The sequence below is a fragment of the Rhamphochromis longiceps genome, linkage group LG4 (genome assembly GCF_057381845.1).
Source record: "Rhamphochromis longiceps isolate RC_006_pf linkage group LG4, R_longiceps_female_GT1.1, whole genome shotgun sequence".
Taxonomy (NCBI): domain Eukaryota; kingdom Metazoa; phylum Chordata; class Actinopteri; order Cichliformes; family Cichlidae; genus Rhamphochromis; species Rhamphochromis longiceps.
Window position 1 is genome coordinate 37,080,231 of NC_140560.1, and position 15,418 is coordinate 37,095,648.

Below are 15,418 nucleotides of genomic sequence, written 5' to 3' on the forward strand. Positions count from 1 at the left end.
TTTAATTTTTTTCCCCAGGGAAATGAAGGACTCATTTCAGGGCCGCATTTCGAGCAGCCTTTAAATTGGGAGAGCCTTCGGCGCGCCGCTGTGACGTAATCGGCCTTGAAATGCGGCCTTTAAGGCTGCAGACCCTGAATTGGGATACAACCAATGCTCCATCAAACTGCAGCGCAGACTTTCTGGTTCAGATTCATTACGTATGGCATTACGGACTTTCCTCAGCATGAACATGTCTTCTGTGTGAGGGAGTTCCTCGCTGCGCTCCAGAAGGAAGTGCAAAGAAGAATGACGCTTGTCTTTTTAGAAAGTTTTGCAGTTTGTGTTAGAATTAAAATAAAATTAAATGCATTCAAGACTAAAACGCAACCAAGAGTGAGTTTTGCTTACAGAGTTTATCTCCATGTAAATGGGTTTTAAATATGTGTTTTAGTCTATGTTATGGTTACTGTTGGTAAAAATACATATTTTTTTAATGTACGTTTTATTTCCTTTTTCAGAGTGAGATGAGGTAGAGCAAAAGGTGAAGATCCTTACCAATGCAAACTTAAAGACACACAAAAGTTTCTTTTTCTTAATTATTTTTTTTCCATCAATGTAACGGCATAAGCTCCCTTTAGTTTTTCTATAAGTTTGTACTTTTATTTGACAAAACAACAAAACGCTGTCATAACATTCCACCTTTATTCTGAAAACAACCGGAATTTGTAACCTTGTTATTTCCGGTGAAGAGCCCTTTGGGTGACAGGAAGTGACCTTTTCAAATAGTCGCCTGCAGTTTCCTTCAAAGATCCTGTTGCGGATAAAAACGCAGAACAGGCGCTCCGTTTGTCGTACAAACTGCTGCAGACATGGAGACGGAGAACATTTTCCTCTTCGTTCCTAATTTAATCGGTGAGTTTTTCCCGCCTTTAGCGACGCGGAGCTAGCTTAGCTTTAGCCGGCGAAATGTAAAATTCACCGAACTCCATTCAAAAAACGTCCAATTTAGAGAATCCGGCTCATCTGCTTTATCTGGGCAAAGTGAGCTGAGTAACGTCACAGTGGAAGCCAAATCAAGCCGAAATTAATGGGAAAGGACGGCACGTTGTGTTATTGTATTGTAGTTGTTTGCGTAATAATAAATAAGCATTTTCCCCTGAAATATGTCCGGTTTTATTGTGGATAAAAAGATTGATCAGGCCATTGAGCGATGGGTTTTTACAACTTCAATATGATGCTTTTAAATGCCTTCAGTTATGAAAATAACATAAGATATTCATCGTATGTGGACTAGTTTGTACCCAGTGTAATGAAGTATTTTATAAGCTATCTTGTCATTTTTGTTCTAAAATAAATTTTATTGGAATAGGTAGCAGTAACATAAGTGTAGAGACATAACAAAGTGCATTGTTTTTGCGAAAAATGACAAATAATATGCAATAAGAAGGAATTTTCTCATCACAGATAATCAGTGTTGAAATCATTAAAACGCACTCTGTTTCTGAATAAATCTCTTCACCTTGGTTGGATCCTGCAGGTTATGCCCGGGTGGTGCTGGCCCTGATCTCCTTCTTCCTGATGCCCTGCTGCCCGTGGCCGGCCGTCTTCTGCTACCTGCTCAGCGCTCTGCTGGATGCCTTTGACGGCCATGCAGCGCGAGCGCTCAATCAGTGTATGTATTTACACGTGTGTGTGTGTGTGTGTGTGTGTGTGTGTGTGAGACAGACGTCCAGTTTTGACTCCTGAAGGCAGGATTTGACTGAATGTTGATTTTGTGTTGGATGGAGGACGTGTTTGTTTTCCTGATGTTTATACTGGGTGATAACCACTCTCTGTATATAAAAGATGGAAGGAGTGTGGTTGGGTCATTTTAACGACTCTCACTGCTTCACAGTCATAGTGGGTCGGTGTGGTACCTTAAAAGCACGCAGTGGTGAGGTGGATCCCTCGCTGTCCAGTCAGGTGCAACATCTACCATATCTGCAGAAACACCCGCTGATGTAGGAGGACGCCCCTGAGTAGATTTCTGTATGCGTCTCAGGCCGTTTTTATGCTCGCTGTCTCGTGAGACAATCTTTGTGGGAGCTTTAGGCTCTGTTTATTTCTGCTGTAGAGTTTTAACATTGACTCAGTTGCTGCTGGAGCCTCTGCTGGACGTCAGAGGAACTGCAGCAGGTCGTGTTCTGGTCTCACGGGCCGCTCTCTGTCTGTTTCAGCCACTAAGTTCGGCGCCATGTTGGACATGCTGACTGACCGCTGCGCCACCATGTGTCTGCTGGTCAACCTATCCCTGCTCTACCCCTCCTACGCCTTCCTGTTCCAGCTCAGCATGTGTCTGGACATCGCCAGCCACTGGCTGCACCTGCACAGGTGGGCGATGTTTCTGTGGTTGTTAAGGTGAAGTCATATTTAGCTGTGTGGCCTGAACAGACTGAATCAGATCATGTTGCCCAGTGACCTGTTTTAGAGCCATGACAGGTGTAAGGACGAGGTGTTGTGCTGCGGCTGATCGTGTTTTCTTATCCGTCTTCCTCAGCTCGACTATAAAGGGATCAGCGAGCCATAAAACCATCGACCTCTCTGGGAACGCCATCCTACGCCTCTACTACACCTCCAAGGTCTGTGTGTCGTATGATAAACGTGTCCGTGTGAATTTTAAAGGAACAGTCAGTGAACGTGTGTGTGTGTGTGTGTGTGTGTGTGTGTGTGTGTGTGTGTGTGTGTGTGTGTGTGTGTGTGTGTGTGTGTCCTGCAGCCAGTCCTGTTTGTGATGTGCGCCGGGAACGAGCTCTTCTTCTGCTTGCTCTACCTTCTCTATCACATCGAGGAGCCGGCAGGTAAGAGCTTATTATCCTCGTCTTCCTCACTTTCACAGGTGAGACTGAGTTTGGACATCAGTGTTTACGGATCAAAGTTGTTTTAGTCGATTAAGATTCTTGTCGACTAAAATCTAATGTGGATTCAGTTAAAGTGTAAAGTTTGTTTTTGCTGGTCAGAGTTTCGGTTTATTTTCTTTGACATCGAGTGTGAACGTGTTCGTACGTCTGCTCGTCTCTTCCTCGCGAGTGTCCTTGTTTTGTTGTGTGTTCAGCAGAGATCGTGGGAGCTAGCTTCTGATTGGCTCACGTCCAAACTCATCCCACCTTTCTGCACACCTTTATTAGTTCTGATTGGATCTCATCCTTCCAGAACATTTTCATCTTATTTTTTATTTGTTGATGAAAGTGTTGATAAATGTCATGGTGGTTGTTCTCCGCGAGTGTTAGTCGAGTTCTCGTTATTGGTTAATTAAAGCTGTGAGTCATGCTGAGCTTCTTTAGCAGAGTCCTGCTGTTAAAATCCAGAGCTGGGAATGTTAACGTGTTCAGGTGCTGAACAGGAAACTCATCGTTCCTCTGAGTCTGATGTTAAACTTGAGTCGCTGCATTTCTCCACAGGCTGGCTCTACTGGCTGCAGGGGCTCTGCGGGATCATCTGCCTGCTCAAGTCCGGCATCAGCGTCCTGCACCTCATCACCGCCTCCAAGAACATGGCCGCCATTGATGCCGCCGAGCGGGAGAAGGCCTTGAAGATGAAGTAAGAGGTCACGGGGAGGCGGCGAGAGCTGCAACGGCATCAGCAGATCCGTCGCGGTTTCACTTATTGTTGTTTTCTTAAAGGGAAAGTTTGTCAGACCGACACGGATTCTGACCAAATATGGAGAAAAATATTCCGAATCCACGGCGCAGCCTTTAAATCACAACATAAGCTCATAATGCAAACTTAAAGGACGACACGCACGGTTACATGTATGATAAACGGACAGGTCCCCGGTTACCGCTCTCCTGTTTTATTACGCTAACGTGAGAGGCGTGTCCGTCGGTGATGACAGCGAGAGCTAACGCAGGTGTTCTTTATTTTTCCGTTAAAGCTGAAACGAGCCGACGATTCGTATCAGATTTATCGAGTACACCTAATCAAATGTTGCTCATTCTCACTGCCACACTTTCTCAGTTTTACATCATAGCAATAATTAAAAAAACATCTGAACGCTTTAAAAAAACAACAACAAATTTTTAAATTAAATATTTAAGTTTGAACAGACAAATACGGAGGACCAAAAGTCAAAAAGGAATTTAAAAATCACTAAAAGAATAAGAAGTAATGTTAATAATGACTGTAGGCAGGAAAAATAATGTTGCTGCTATCTGCTAATGTGTTTATACATCCATCAATATTTAAATCTAGAAAGAAAAGTAAATACAGAAATAAGAGGAGTGACTAAAGTCCGGCCAAAATAAATGAGGCGCGATCTGAAAGGACAAATATGTAAATAAAGAAGCAAATAAATAATTATTACAAAAGTAAACAAAAACTCAACCTTTTTTTTGGGAGGGGAGGGCATTCTTAGTCCTCCGTATCTGAATATCAATGTTCCAAATTGTTGTTGTTGTTGTTGTTGTTGTTATCATCATCATCATCATCATCATCATCATCATCATCATCATCATCATTATTATTATTTTCCCATTTTACTGACCAAACTATTAACAACATGAAAAAATGAAAATACAGATCAAATACAGATTATTGTAATTACTATTATTGCTGTTATTTTTAGTATTATTATTATTGTTGTAATTATGCGTCATTTCCAGGTGTGTAGCAGCAGGATTGTGAGGACAGACTTCTGCCTGTTGTTAGGTCGAGGTCGTCGGCTCAGTGATTGTGATTAATTGACAGATGATTGATGGGAGGCTCAGTCTGAAGCTGAGAGGAGGCGGGCCGTTCGGTCTGACTGGACGCACCTGTGCAGGTGTGCGTGTAGATGATGTCATGACTCAGTGGTGTCTGTCAGAAGGCCTGAGGCGCTTTCCTGGACACCGACTTTTTTATTCGGAGGAAAAACTCCAGGTGTGTTTAAATGAATGAGGAGCAGCTGACGATGTGTAGCGCCCGTTAACCGTCCGAAGTCGCCTCCACCGTGACCGTCAGGCTGGTTACCGACACGTTAATGGTAAAATCTAAATTCTAATGCTTATTCCACTCTCTGAAAATCCACTTTTTATTCCTTATTTAGATGTTTTTTATTTGTGAAGACGAAACCGTCCCTGAAATGATGACACGACCAAAAGCTTAAATATTCCTCTCACCTTTCGTTCTGTTCCTGCGCCTCACTTCCTGTTCCTGCTGATGCTTGGCTGATTAGACGGAGGCTGAGCAGTAGCTGGGCTCGTTTTATTTTAGTGCTAGGAGAGGAAGCGTCTCCTCTGTCAGAAACTGTACGTTTACCTCACCTGAGGAGCACCAAGTGTTACCTGTGTGTGTCGCTTTGACGGAGCCAATCAGAGAGCGTGCTGAAATCCGCATACTGTATTTGCTAGAATGTATTAATATGAAATATATATCTCGACCTGAAAGCAAAGTTTGATGTTCTATTTAAAAGGAAATAATGTTGTAATTTAAATATTTGATGCTGGTTTTGTTTGCTTGGTTTGAATTTACTGTAAAAAATTAAAAAAAAAAGTTGCAAAAGAAAAACGTTGTGTTCAATAAAAAAATTCAGATTTGTATTTAAACTTTTCTCCTTCGAGTCAGTTTGGACTCCACGAGCTGCCGGTTTGATTGGTTCTGCTTTTCAGCGTTGAAGACGAGTGCAGAGCTTCCACAGCTGCTGTTCTGTCCTCTGCACTTTGACCTTCAGTTATTTCTTCCTGTTCCATATCACATCAGATCTTTATTTTTTGGTAAATTCTTGTTCTACTGAAGCCAAAGAGTTTAACACAACCTGAACGACTTAAACGGGGAACAGCTCAAGAATCTAAAAGTGTGAAATAAAGGAGCCGAGCATGAAATGAGCAGACTGGGTTTATTTTAACATGAATTCATGCTGTCATAATACTGCATGTTCATACTGACGCTGTGGGGACGTGATCGCGAGAACATCTGCACGTCAGCTCTGAATGACAGCGCTGATGCACAGTTATGGATGCCTGAACACATCTGGATTCATGGTGAGACACAAACACAGACCCGGTGTGGGCCGAAGAGAGCTGAGGGAAGTAACCAGCCTGCAGCTTGATCATATAACCACTGTAATTTATATAAAACCAGTTTCTTAAAAGTCCTGAACAGAAGCTGAACGTTGACTTAAGCTGTGATTCGTCCACAGATCATCGTTTTTCTTTTATATTCCAGAAACGGTCAAAATGTGGGAGTGTCCCTGCAGGTGGACGGGTAATAAAACTGCTGAGCAGCCACTTAAAGAGGGGCACCTGGTCACTCCACCTGGACCTGCAGGGCCACGGGACAGCTGGGCTTCTCTTTAAAACGTCTGCAGAAGTGCAGCTGCCTGCGATTGTTTTTCTGTATTTCAGCCTGGAGACCCGAGGGCCCGCCTTCACCTTCCATTCAGTCTGACATTAAAAATAAAACAGCTGTTTTCATCTGAATATTAGTGCTGACACGTTCCTCACTTTGAGAGAAAATCACATCAACGTTATTTATTACAACAGCGGGAAATTCCTGTTACACCAGCCAACGACAAAATGAACAAATAAAAGTTCAGTCAGCACAAGTATAACTAAATAAAATGGAAGTGACAATTTTATAAACAAGGTAAACAAAATTTTTAAAAAGTAAATAAAATACCTCAATGAATGAAGTAAATCAAAATAAAAGAATAAAATTAGTTTAATAAGTGTGAAGAAAGCAGGAAATGGCATTTAGCGTTACAGGAGCTGAGGATAACTGCACTACAATGGCTGAACAAAAAAATAATAAAATCCAGCTGTGCTCATTTAAGGTCGAGCGGATTCGTGGGGATGTCCTTCGTGTCGTGGCTGTGTTACTGTCAGCACTCAATCGTGCAGTAAGTCCGCCGGAGACGGGAATTTAGAGTCGTTTGAATGGAGTCTGGCGGGCCGCGCGGTGTGGCCCGTTCACGGACGGACGTCATGTGTTTTGAGGTTACATCCAGCTGTTGCACTTGCGCGCATCGTTACCTTTAAGATGCTCGGGGATAAAGGCTCATTTTAGCCGAACCCGACACCATTTTACCGGAGAGTTTGGCGCGAACGCGGCTCGGATCACCGCCTGCCACCTCTTCCCCGCAGCGCAGCGCCAGTTTTCGGGTTCCTTTAAGCGAAGTGGCGGAGTTAACGGCCGAGCTGATCCCATAAATGTCGGATTTGATTATCTGTCGGCCTACCGAGAAGTGGCGGGGGCGAGAGGGACGGCGCGGCACGAGACGAGCCGAGACGGGGTCCGCGAGGAGGGTGCACACGCCAAATACTTTCCCTTTAAAGCAGAGAGGGACAGAGGGGGTGAAGAAGAGATAAAAAAAGAAAAGGAAGAAAGAGCGAAGGGAGGGAGGGCGAGAGGGAGCGCGAGGGAGCGGGTTTGAAAAAAACAGAAAGATGTCATCCTGTCGATTCAGACACCGAGGCGGAGCCACGGACCGCGGCCGACCGGGAGCGCTCTAGCCGGGTGACGAGCCCTACGCAACTCCGAGGCTCGGAAGCCGACGCTGCGGCCTTGTCGGAGCTATAAACGAGTCCCGAACAGCCGCTGCTATGATTAGCACGTCTCGACTGCTCGGCTTCGCCATTAAAATACTTTGCATGCAGATTTTTATTCCAGTCGACATAAGCAAATTAAATTAAACCGCACCATTAAAGCAAGTACGCATGAGACCAACCATTCTGTCGCATTTACAGAAGCATCTGCTCAGTGACTGTTTAGCTGCCATATTAACTCCTGCCTCTCGGAGGCTTCTTCTCTAAGAAGTGTCAGGGCTTTGGGACTCATTTCCCCTGTCGGTGGAGGGGAGCTGCCATACAGGCCTCGCGTTTTGTTTTCACAGCAGCTCCCGGAGCTTTTCTACCTCCCCCTCCTCCACCTCCTCCTCCTCCTCTTCGGTCCCCAGCTGGGTCTCCTTCAGGATGGACACCTCCTGGAGTAATTTCCTCTTTCAGGTGAGTGCTAAATTCCCGTGGCTGCTGCGTGGTTTGGGCTTTTTGAGGGCGGGTGGGGGCCGTTGGGCTTTGCTGCAGGTGGGGAGGTCACGGAGGGGTCAGGGGGGAGTTGTTGGTGTGGATCCCCTTGTCTCCACTTTGATCCTGCTGACCTCTCACCCGGGGCACTGCCTCCTTATTTAACCTGTCAGTCCCCTGAAAGTGAGAGAAGGATTTGTGTTTGTCCTCACTGATTCTTATATATCACTCTTCTGCTGTCCTGGAGCACTCAGAGCGCTTTACCCATTCACACAAGCGCCTACTGACAGTCACACACATCCATACACCGGAGAGCAACTTGGGGTGCAGACTAGGAGGACCAGCCACCAACCTTCCTGCTCTACCTCCTGAGCTACAGCCACTCTGCATGAACCCTTTAGGGGGCAAATAAATACTTTAGAAACACCCCTTTAGAAACACTCCTCGACCCGCTTTAGTTTGTAATCGAACTTCATGTTGAACAACAGTGTAAGTAAAAGTGTTTTACTTTTGGCCAAAGTATTGAAGCACATGACAGACTATCAGCTTCTTCTCATGCTTCCATAAGACCCATGAAGCATAAACTGGTTCTGCAGCTCTGCTGTGGCAGGTTTGTGTGAAGTAAAAACAAATTAGGCCAAGCGAAATATTTTTTGCACTTTGATTGTGACCTATAACCTCTGAAGGCTGGTTTCTAATTAGCCAGGCAGTGCTAAAACAAAAAGACGAGAAGAAAGCCGTTCTGAGAGGCCGGATGTTCCCACGTCTGAGCTCTGAGCTGTTTCTCTTACGGAGAGAAACTTTTCAGCGCACTGTTAAAAAATGTGGGCAAATGTGTCGTTGTGGTCTGATGAGGCCAAGGTTGAACTTTTTGGCCGTATTTGTGAAAGCTGCAGAAACAGAAACAACACCGTGCATCACTGAACGAATGCACGGCCATGGCAAAGCACGGTGGTGGCACCATCGTGCTACCGAGCGTCTGCTAGAAAGCTGAAGATGAAATCTGTGGGGTGACCTGAAGAGGGCGCTGCACAGGGCTGACCGATACTGAGCTCTTTTTGTAAGCAAAAGAAATTTGGGCTGTCAGACTCCTGCATGACGTCAGGTTATTGTAACCCATCACAGAACCTCGGGGATCTTATCGTCATCCTTCAAAGCTTAGACGGGTCACAGAGCTTTGCATTGCTCCAGACGGAGCTGGTGTTTCCAGATGTGCCGTGGTTTACTGAGAGCCGAGCGCTCTCCTGCACTCTGCACGTCTCACCGATGAAGTCCTCCACAGAGCTGTCAGCCTGGAGATCATTCAGAAAATGTTATGTTGTTTCGGGCCAGGACCTTCTCCCTCTGCATTCAGCTCGCCCTCTTACGCCTGATGTTACACCTGTCGTCATTGTCATCAAAACTTTAATCATTAATGTCCTTTTTGATGCATTTAATGACACATTCAGTCATTTATAGATGTTGGTTTACTTTGTAGACACTTTTGGTCCTCCATAGGGCCACGCCCTCACCTGCCCTGTGTACACTGTTACAGTAAATAAGCTTCCATTGAGCCTGGATGTTCCAGGTGTAAATGGCTGTGTGTTAATTCAGATGTTTCTCACTGACCTCCGGCAGACGCCTCCGACTCAGAGTCAGCCCGAGACGCCGCTACAGTCGGAGCTGCTGCCGGAGCTGACCGGCTCGGCTCAGAGTCCTCCGGGCGAGCACATCGTGACACCGCCGTCCACCGTCGACACGGCCGCCCTGAGCGAGGAGCCGCTGCCAGGTGAGGATGGGGCGGGGTTTAAACCTCGTCACTGACGTGTTTTGAAGTTGTTCAAACAGGCCGATATTGACGTTTTTAAAGGTTATCTTCTGAACTCTGGGCTTTTATTGCAGCGTCAGCAGTTTGGTTATCAGTGGGAGATGTTATTTTTCTGCACGCTTATCACAGAGTCAGAGTTCACGAGCAGAAAACAGGCTTCATGTTTGTGGTTTATGTCCTCTGATTTACTTCAGAGTATCAGTGACTTTAGCAGCACGCTGGGCTCTTCTGTGTAGACAGTTTTTACTGGATGTACAGGAGACGTTTGAGCTGTGAGGGGAAACCAAACACCCAAAAGTTTCACTAATCAGCCTGTTTACAGAAACACAAGAAAGAACATTTTTGAGGTTAGAGCTGCAAAATAAATACATTCATTAAAACTCGTATGTTTTTCATTTTCATATTTATCAGGTTTGACGTGTTTTCTCTTCCAGAAACAGGAACAGTTTTCTTTTTATTGTGGTAACAGAAAAATGATTATAATAATTATTATTGTTATGACTGAAGATTACAGCTGCAAATGTTACGTGCAGTACAAAGTTGTTAAATTGTTAAATATACAGTATATTTAACAATATTAAAAAAGTGACACATTTGGTCACATTATTCAAGCCCAAAAATGTTGAATGATTTTACTCAGATCTGCAGAATTCATCAAAATTATTTAAATTTCTCCAGAAAAGTCCTCCATACACTCTGCACAACATTGTGTTTTTTAGCAGTTGATTGGTTTGATTTGTTGCTAAGCAGCAGGGTTTCCCTGTATTATGGCACAATATTTCACATAATGGTTAAAAATGGTGCCAGTTATTTGTGTTGACACTTTTTTTGTCCCCCATACATGAGTACGGCTCAGTTTTCCGTAGATTGTAAATCAACAAAGAAATAAACACTTGAGGAATTTATCTTTTTTTTGTCTGTGTTTGTTGTGTTAGAGCTCAGTTTGTCCTCTAACAGTTTACAAACCAGTGTTACAGGATTAGTTTGAAGTCAGTAAATTACCGACGTTTCTTCAGACAAATGTTAAACTCAGAGTGCACTGACTGTGACTAAAATGTGACTTTAATGTCCGCCAGTCAAACCGCTCACCAAGCCGAGCCGGCCCGCCCACATCTGCGCCACCTGCAACAAGGAGTTCAAGAACAGCTACAACCTGCGGCGGCACCAGTCGGTGCACACGGGCATCAAGATGAAGGATCGGGCGGCCCGGGAGAAGGAGGACGGAGCGAAGGCCGGCCGGGTGGAGAAGCAGACGGTCCCGCTCTCCCTCCTCCACCTCGCCCTGCCCCCGCAGCAGCCTCCTCCCCCTCCCGCGGCTCCCGGCCAAGAGACCCTCCCCCAGCCCGGCCAGCACGTCAACCAGGAGGGCCAGCCGGTGTCTGTGTCCATCGCCCCGGCAACAGTAACCATGGCTGCGCCGCCTCAGCCCATCCAGGCAGCCGTTGTTGTCGTTGGGTCCATGGAGCAGGTGGGTTCACCGGGAAGAGAGCCAGAGAGTAAGGCCAAGATTAAAGGACCATTCAGGGCCTTTTGATGCCAGCGGCAGCTGCAGGAAGTGTCCAGAAACATGGCCGCTGACATTCACGGTTATAAACACACAATTTGAATTAAATCTTTGTGGATCAAAACATCAGAAAACCTCAGACGAGCATCATAATCAGCTAGTGTTGATGCCGGGAGCAGAGAGAGGCCCTCTGACAGCAGGAAAAGACTTCAGAGTGTATTTACGACTGAACTTCTCTGCCTCTTCCCGCAGAATCCCAATCCTAATCCCATTCCCAGCACCAATCAGGTGAGGAAGAACCACGCCTGCGAGGCCTGTGGAAAGGCCTTCAGGGACGTCTACCACCTCAACCGCCACCGGCTGTCCCACTCGGACGAGAAGCCGTACTCCTGCCCCATCTGCCAGCAGCGCTTCAAGAGGAAAGACAGGATGAGCTACCATGTGCGCTCGCACCAGGGCGGCGTGGAGAAGCCGTACATCTGCCCGCACTGCGCCAAGGCCTTTTCTCGGTACGAGCGCCATCCGCTCCTCGGGCAGCGTTAACTCCTCACAGAGAGCTCGTTTATGTAACCGCTCACATTTAGCAGTTGCAACACCATGAAAGATGTAGATGTGACTGTTTTGTGGTTATTTAGGACTCTATGTCCTGATGAGCTTCTGATCTTAGCCTCTGATTTCAAGTCTCATTGAACACAAACTGATGAGAACAGGAAAACAAAGACGAGTTGTTTGAGTCCCCCCGTTTCAGTCCTAACATCCGAAAGAGAAAATGGGAACAGCTCGACTTGATTTGCTCACAGCTGCCTCGTCCCTCTTCTATATACAGTTTATGCTGCTTCACGACTTTAGTGCCTGAACCTGTGAAGTCATCAGGAAGCTGTTCACTCAGCTCGTCCAAGTGAACTGAAGCAGTGTCCCCACACACCACAGCTCATAAGTTAGAACCATTTCATAACCAGACTTTATACAGCCAGACTTCCTGTAGCAAACACACACTGTAAATAAAAGATGGCTGCAACCACCATGATGTCATCCGTCAGTTTCTTTACTCTGGATTTTAGCTTTATAGTTGCCGTCATGTTGGTTGTTTGTAGCCAGCACACAGACACCTGCCGATTAGTAACATCCAATCGTAATCCCAGAATCTCACCTAAGCTGGAGCTCAGAGAGCGGCCATATGATTGGTCAGATGATGTCATTAAAAAAGCTCCATTGGCACAAACACGGTCCAGTTCAGGTGAAGCCTAGCACACAGTTAGCAGCTACAGCCGCCTGTCAGTCAAAGAGGCCCCGCCCCTAATAATGCTTTAAACCTTAATACAATTTAAACAGTTAGTAAAAAACATGAATCTCATTCTTGTTTGCATTTTCAGACCGGACCACCTCAACAGTCACGTGCGACAGGTGCACTCCACAGAGAGGCCGTTCAAGTGCACGGTAACACCTGTTTCCTGTTTCTAAACCAGCACCGCCAGTCCTGCATTCAGAAAACCACAACATCAAAATTTCAATAAAAAGCATCAAATTTTACATTTAGACCATTTCGTCCTCTTAAGTGTTTTGATAAGCAACTACGTCTTATTTTGAAAATTTCACTCGTTTCATCCACGCCTTCCTGTTTTCTGCAGACGTGCACGTCAGCGTTTGCCACACGGGATCGCCTCCGTGCTCACCTGATTCGCCACGAGGAGAAGGTGCCGTGTCACATCTGCGGGAAGCTGCTGTCGGCCGCTTACATCACCGACCACATGCGGGTCCACAACCAATCACAGCACCACGCCTGCCACCTCTGCAACCGCAGTAAGACACGGCTGCGTCACGAGAAAGCACCACCGACAGTCCGCCATCACCCCGCCTTCACGTGTCTGTGTGCTCTTGTCCCGCAGGCTTCACCACCCTCACCTACCTGCGCGTCCACGCCCAGAAGCACCACGGCCAGGAGTGGAAGGAGAGCGGCGGGGCGCGGGGGGCTTTCGGCGGGACCGGGGCCGGCGGCGTGCTGCTCTGCCAGCTGTGCGGGGTACAGTGCAAGACGGCCACGCAGCTCCAGGGTCACATGGGCACTCACGCCAACCAGGGCGACCCCACCCCCGACCAGACGAGCACGGGGCCCGTGGGCACCACCAGCGTGGCGGTCACGGTGTCCAGTGCTAGCACAGTGGGACTGCTGGTCACTGACTGCTCCGGTATCGCCCCGCAGCCCCACAGCTAGCACGCTGGGGGGCGAGTGGGGGCAGGGGAGAGCTGGGGTGGGACTGCAGGGAAGGGGATCAGGGGCGGAGGTGGGGTGGAGTCGAGGGGGGAGTCGCAGGAGTCGAGGCAAAAGGAAGCAAGGACACGTAGGAGGAGCCACCGGAGCAGGTGTGTGGATCCATTCTGCTCATTAATGGCGCCATGTTTGTAGTCCTGGACTCTGCTGCACCTTTTTTTATGAAATGAGGTGAGCTTTGATTTTTCTGTCTCAGGTTGTTTCCTGCCACATCTGGATGGAGAGTGCCACGACTTCTCCGTGGCTCTGTGAGGACGGCGACCTCGGTTTGTTCCCGCGACGCCCACCTCTGTCAGCTGACCGGCCTCCAGCACTGGGAGGCGCTCTCTGCGTTCACACTACCGACTCTGGAGTCCTGCACAACAGAGGACCCATCAGTTATTAACTAATGTGTGTTTTTATTCTCCTGGCTTGGCGCTTAGCTGTTATCATCACTTCATTGTTTTCATTTTCAGCCGCTCTTGATTTTTGTAAAGCCGCCGTCGCCATTTTTACACCATTTCTGATCCATGATATCCGTGTTTAACACCAGGAAACTGGCCCAGAGACCTCAGTAACACCATTTATCTCATTTTCTCTTCTAATTTATTGCCAAGCGGTGTCCGGTTTGCCTTTGAGTGGGGAGCGGGTGTTTCTGACGGCCCACGCTGTACATACACACTTTTATAAAGCAGATAATGGCAGACCGATAGTTGTTTGTGGATATTCCCCCTGAACACTGAATGTGCATAACTTCTCTGCTTCGTATGATCTTCGTTCTTACTCTGGATGCTGATTTGTAACTCTTGAACTTGCCATGTAATTTGTAGCTACCTTGGTGACACATTTTCTGTGGCTGTGCATATTGATTGTACTTGATGCATAGTGCATAGCGCCTCGTTACTGTTACTGTATTAAAAGGCAGTAAAACGCACGTGTGGACTCGAGTTCAGGTCATCTTCACAGTGTCTGAGTGGGTGCTGAATGTGGATGTTTCATCTGAAGCACTGAAACAAGTTAAAGGTGTCGGTGAACCGGCTCAGAAAAGCTAACGGGCCCGTTAGCTCCGATTTAGCAGCTCGTAATGTTTCTATTCAGTCTGAGCCTCAGACTGAGGTGAGATAGCGCTAACTTATGCTCAGGACTTTTCTTCCTTAAATATGAATCCATTTGTCTGCTGCGTCCCCCGTGTTTGCCTTTAATAGAAAGTACTTTTTTTTTTTTTAATATATAAGTATTTGTTAGTCCTCCATATTAAAACAGTCAAAGTAGTTCCTGTAATACTGGGCTCTGTGTAAGGAAAGGCTTCAAAACAAAGTCCATATAAAAAAGAATGAATCAGGGTTAAATTTATATCAAATCAATATTTAAAAAGTATAAATCAGATGATAAGTATTTTATTTTATGGGGTTTATTTTGCCTGTAAACTTCTATATTTTGTATTTGTTAATTCAGGTTAAAATACATTTTTGCCACATTTTATAAAATACTACTTCAATTAATTTAAATATACTTTGACGTATTTGAGTTATTTATGTTAAACTGTGGCAGTTTGAGTCCTCCATATAACCCAATGATGACCGATTATCAAGAGTGTTATATAATAATCCAAATACTGGCTGCGTATAAACGGTCAGATCGATACATTGTTTCAGTGCGTAGTTAAATAATTTTTTGTCATGGAAAAATACATTAAAAATACTACTACTCCAATAATTGGGAAAAAGATCATTTTATAAAATGTATATATAAATATAGAATTTGTATTGATGTCTTTTGTTTTACAGACAGCAGATGGTGACTCTGAGTTCTTTAGAGACGCACATTTACATCGTAGGACTCCAACAAAGTTTTAAAATGAAATATTCTGAAATATCTTCTGTTGTGTTATCTAATTATTATGG

General features: G+C 45.8%; 2 protein-coding genes and 1 long non-coding RNA gene across 4 annotated transcripts; all 3 read left to right on the forward strand.

Moving 5' to 3' along the window:
* Positions 1 to 716: 716 nt before the first annotated feature.
* On the forward strand, positions 717 to 6,933 carry cdipt (CDP-diacylglycerol--inositol 3-phosphatidyltransferase (phosphatidylinositol synthase)). 2 transcript variants are annotated; one of them, XM_085404850.1, is made up of 7 exons: positions 717 to 894; positions 1,520 to 1,654; positions 2,199 to 2,352; positions 2,519 to 2,600; positions 2,738 to 2,819; positions 3,420 to 3,558; positions 6,160 to 6,933. In XM_085404850.1, the coding sequence occupies exons 1-7, from the start codon at positions 852 to 854 to the stop codon at positions 6,200 to 6,202; spliced, it is 678 nt and encodes a 225-aa protein (XP_085260976.1). In that variant the 5' UTR covers positions 717 to 851; the 3' UTR covers positions 6,203 to 6,933. The 2 variants fall into 2 exon arrangements, with proteins under 2 accessions (XP_085260976.1, XP_085260978.1); XM_085404852.1 differs by lacking the exon at positions 6,160 to 6,933 and adding an exon at positions 4,620 to 6,153 and having other exon boundaries at positions 718 to 894.
* A 198-nt stretch (positions 6,934 to 7,131) lies between these two features.
* On the forward strand, positions 7,132 to 13,502 carry maza (MYC-associated zinc finger protein a (purine-binding transcription factor)). Its single transcript, XM_085404849.1, has 7 exons — positions 7,132 to 7,937; positions 9,573 to 9,723; positions 10,839 to 11,230; positions 11,519 to 11,775; positions 12,640 to 12,703; positions 12,895 to 13,066; positions 13,153 to 13,502. Exons 1-7 carry the CDS (start codon positions 7,905 to 7,907, stop codon positions 13,476 to 13,478), a joined length of 1,395 nt encoding a protein of 464 aa, XP_085260975.1. The 5' UTR covers positions 7,132 to 7,904; the 3' UTR covers positions 13,479 to 13,502.
* Positions 13,503 to 13,512: 10 nt separating this feature from the next.
* On the forward strand, positions 13,513 to 14,448 carry LOC146672286 (uncharacterized). Its single transcript, XR_014911544.1, has 2 exons — positions 13,513 to 13,627; positions 13,732 to 14,448. It is a non-coding gene; the product is annotated as an uncharacterized LOC146672286 (long non-coding RNA).
* Positions 14,449 to 15,418: the final 970 nt, after the last annotated feature.

Excerpts from the sequence above, each read along its gene's own strand:
- maza (XM_085404849.1), top strand. The coding sequence starts at position 7,905 with ATGGACACCTCCTGGAGTAATTTCCTCTTTCAG. Across the intron at positions 7,938-9,572 it reads GGAGTAATTTCCTCTTTCAG|ACGCCTCCGACTCAGAGTCA; the intron begins GTGAGTGCTAAA and ends GACCTCCGGCAG. Across the intron at positions 11,776-12,639 it reads TGCGCCAAGGCCTTTTCTCG|ACCGGACCACCTCAACAGTC; the intron begins GTACGAGCGCCA and ends TTGCATTTTCAG.
- cdipt (XM_085404850.1), top strand. The coding sequence starts at position 852 with ATGGAGACGGAGAACATTTTCCTCTTCGTTCCTAATTTAATCG. Across the intron at positions 2,820-3,419 it reads TCACATCGAGGAGCCGGCAG|GCTGGCTCTACTGGCTGCAG; the intron begins GTAAGAGCTTAT and ends ATTTCTCCACAG. Across the intron at positions 3,559-6,159 it reads GAGAAGGCCTTGAAGATGAA|AAACGGTCAAAATGTGGGAG; the intron begins GTAAGAGGTCAC and ends TTTATATTCCAG.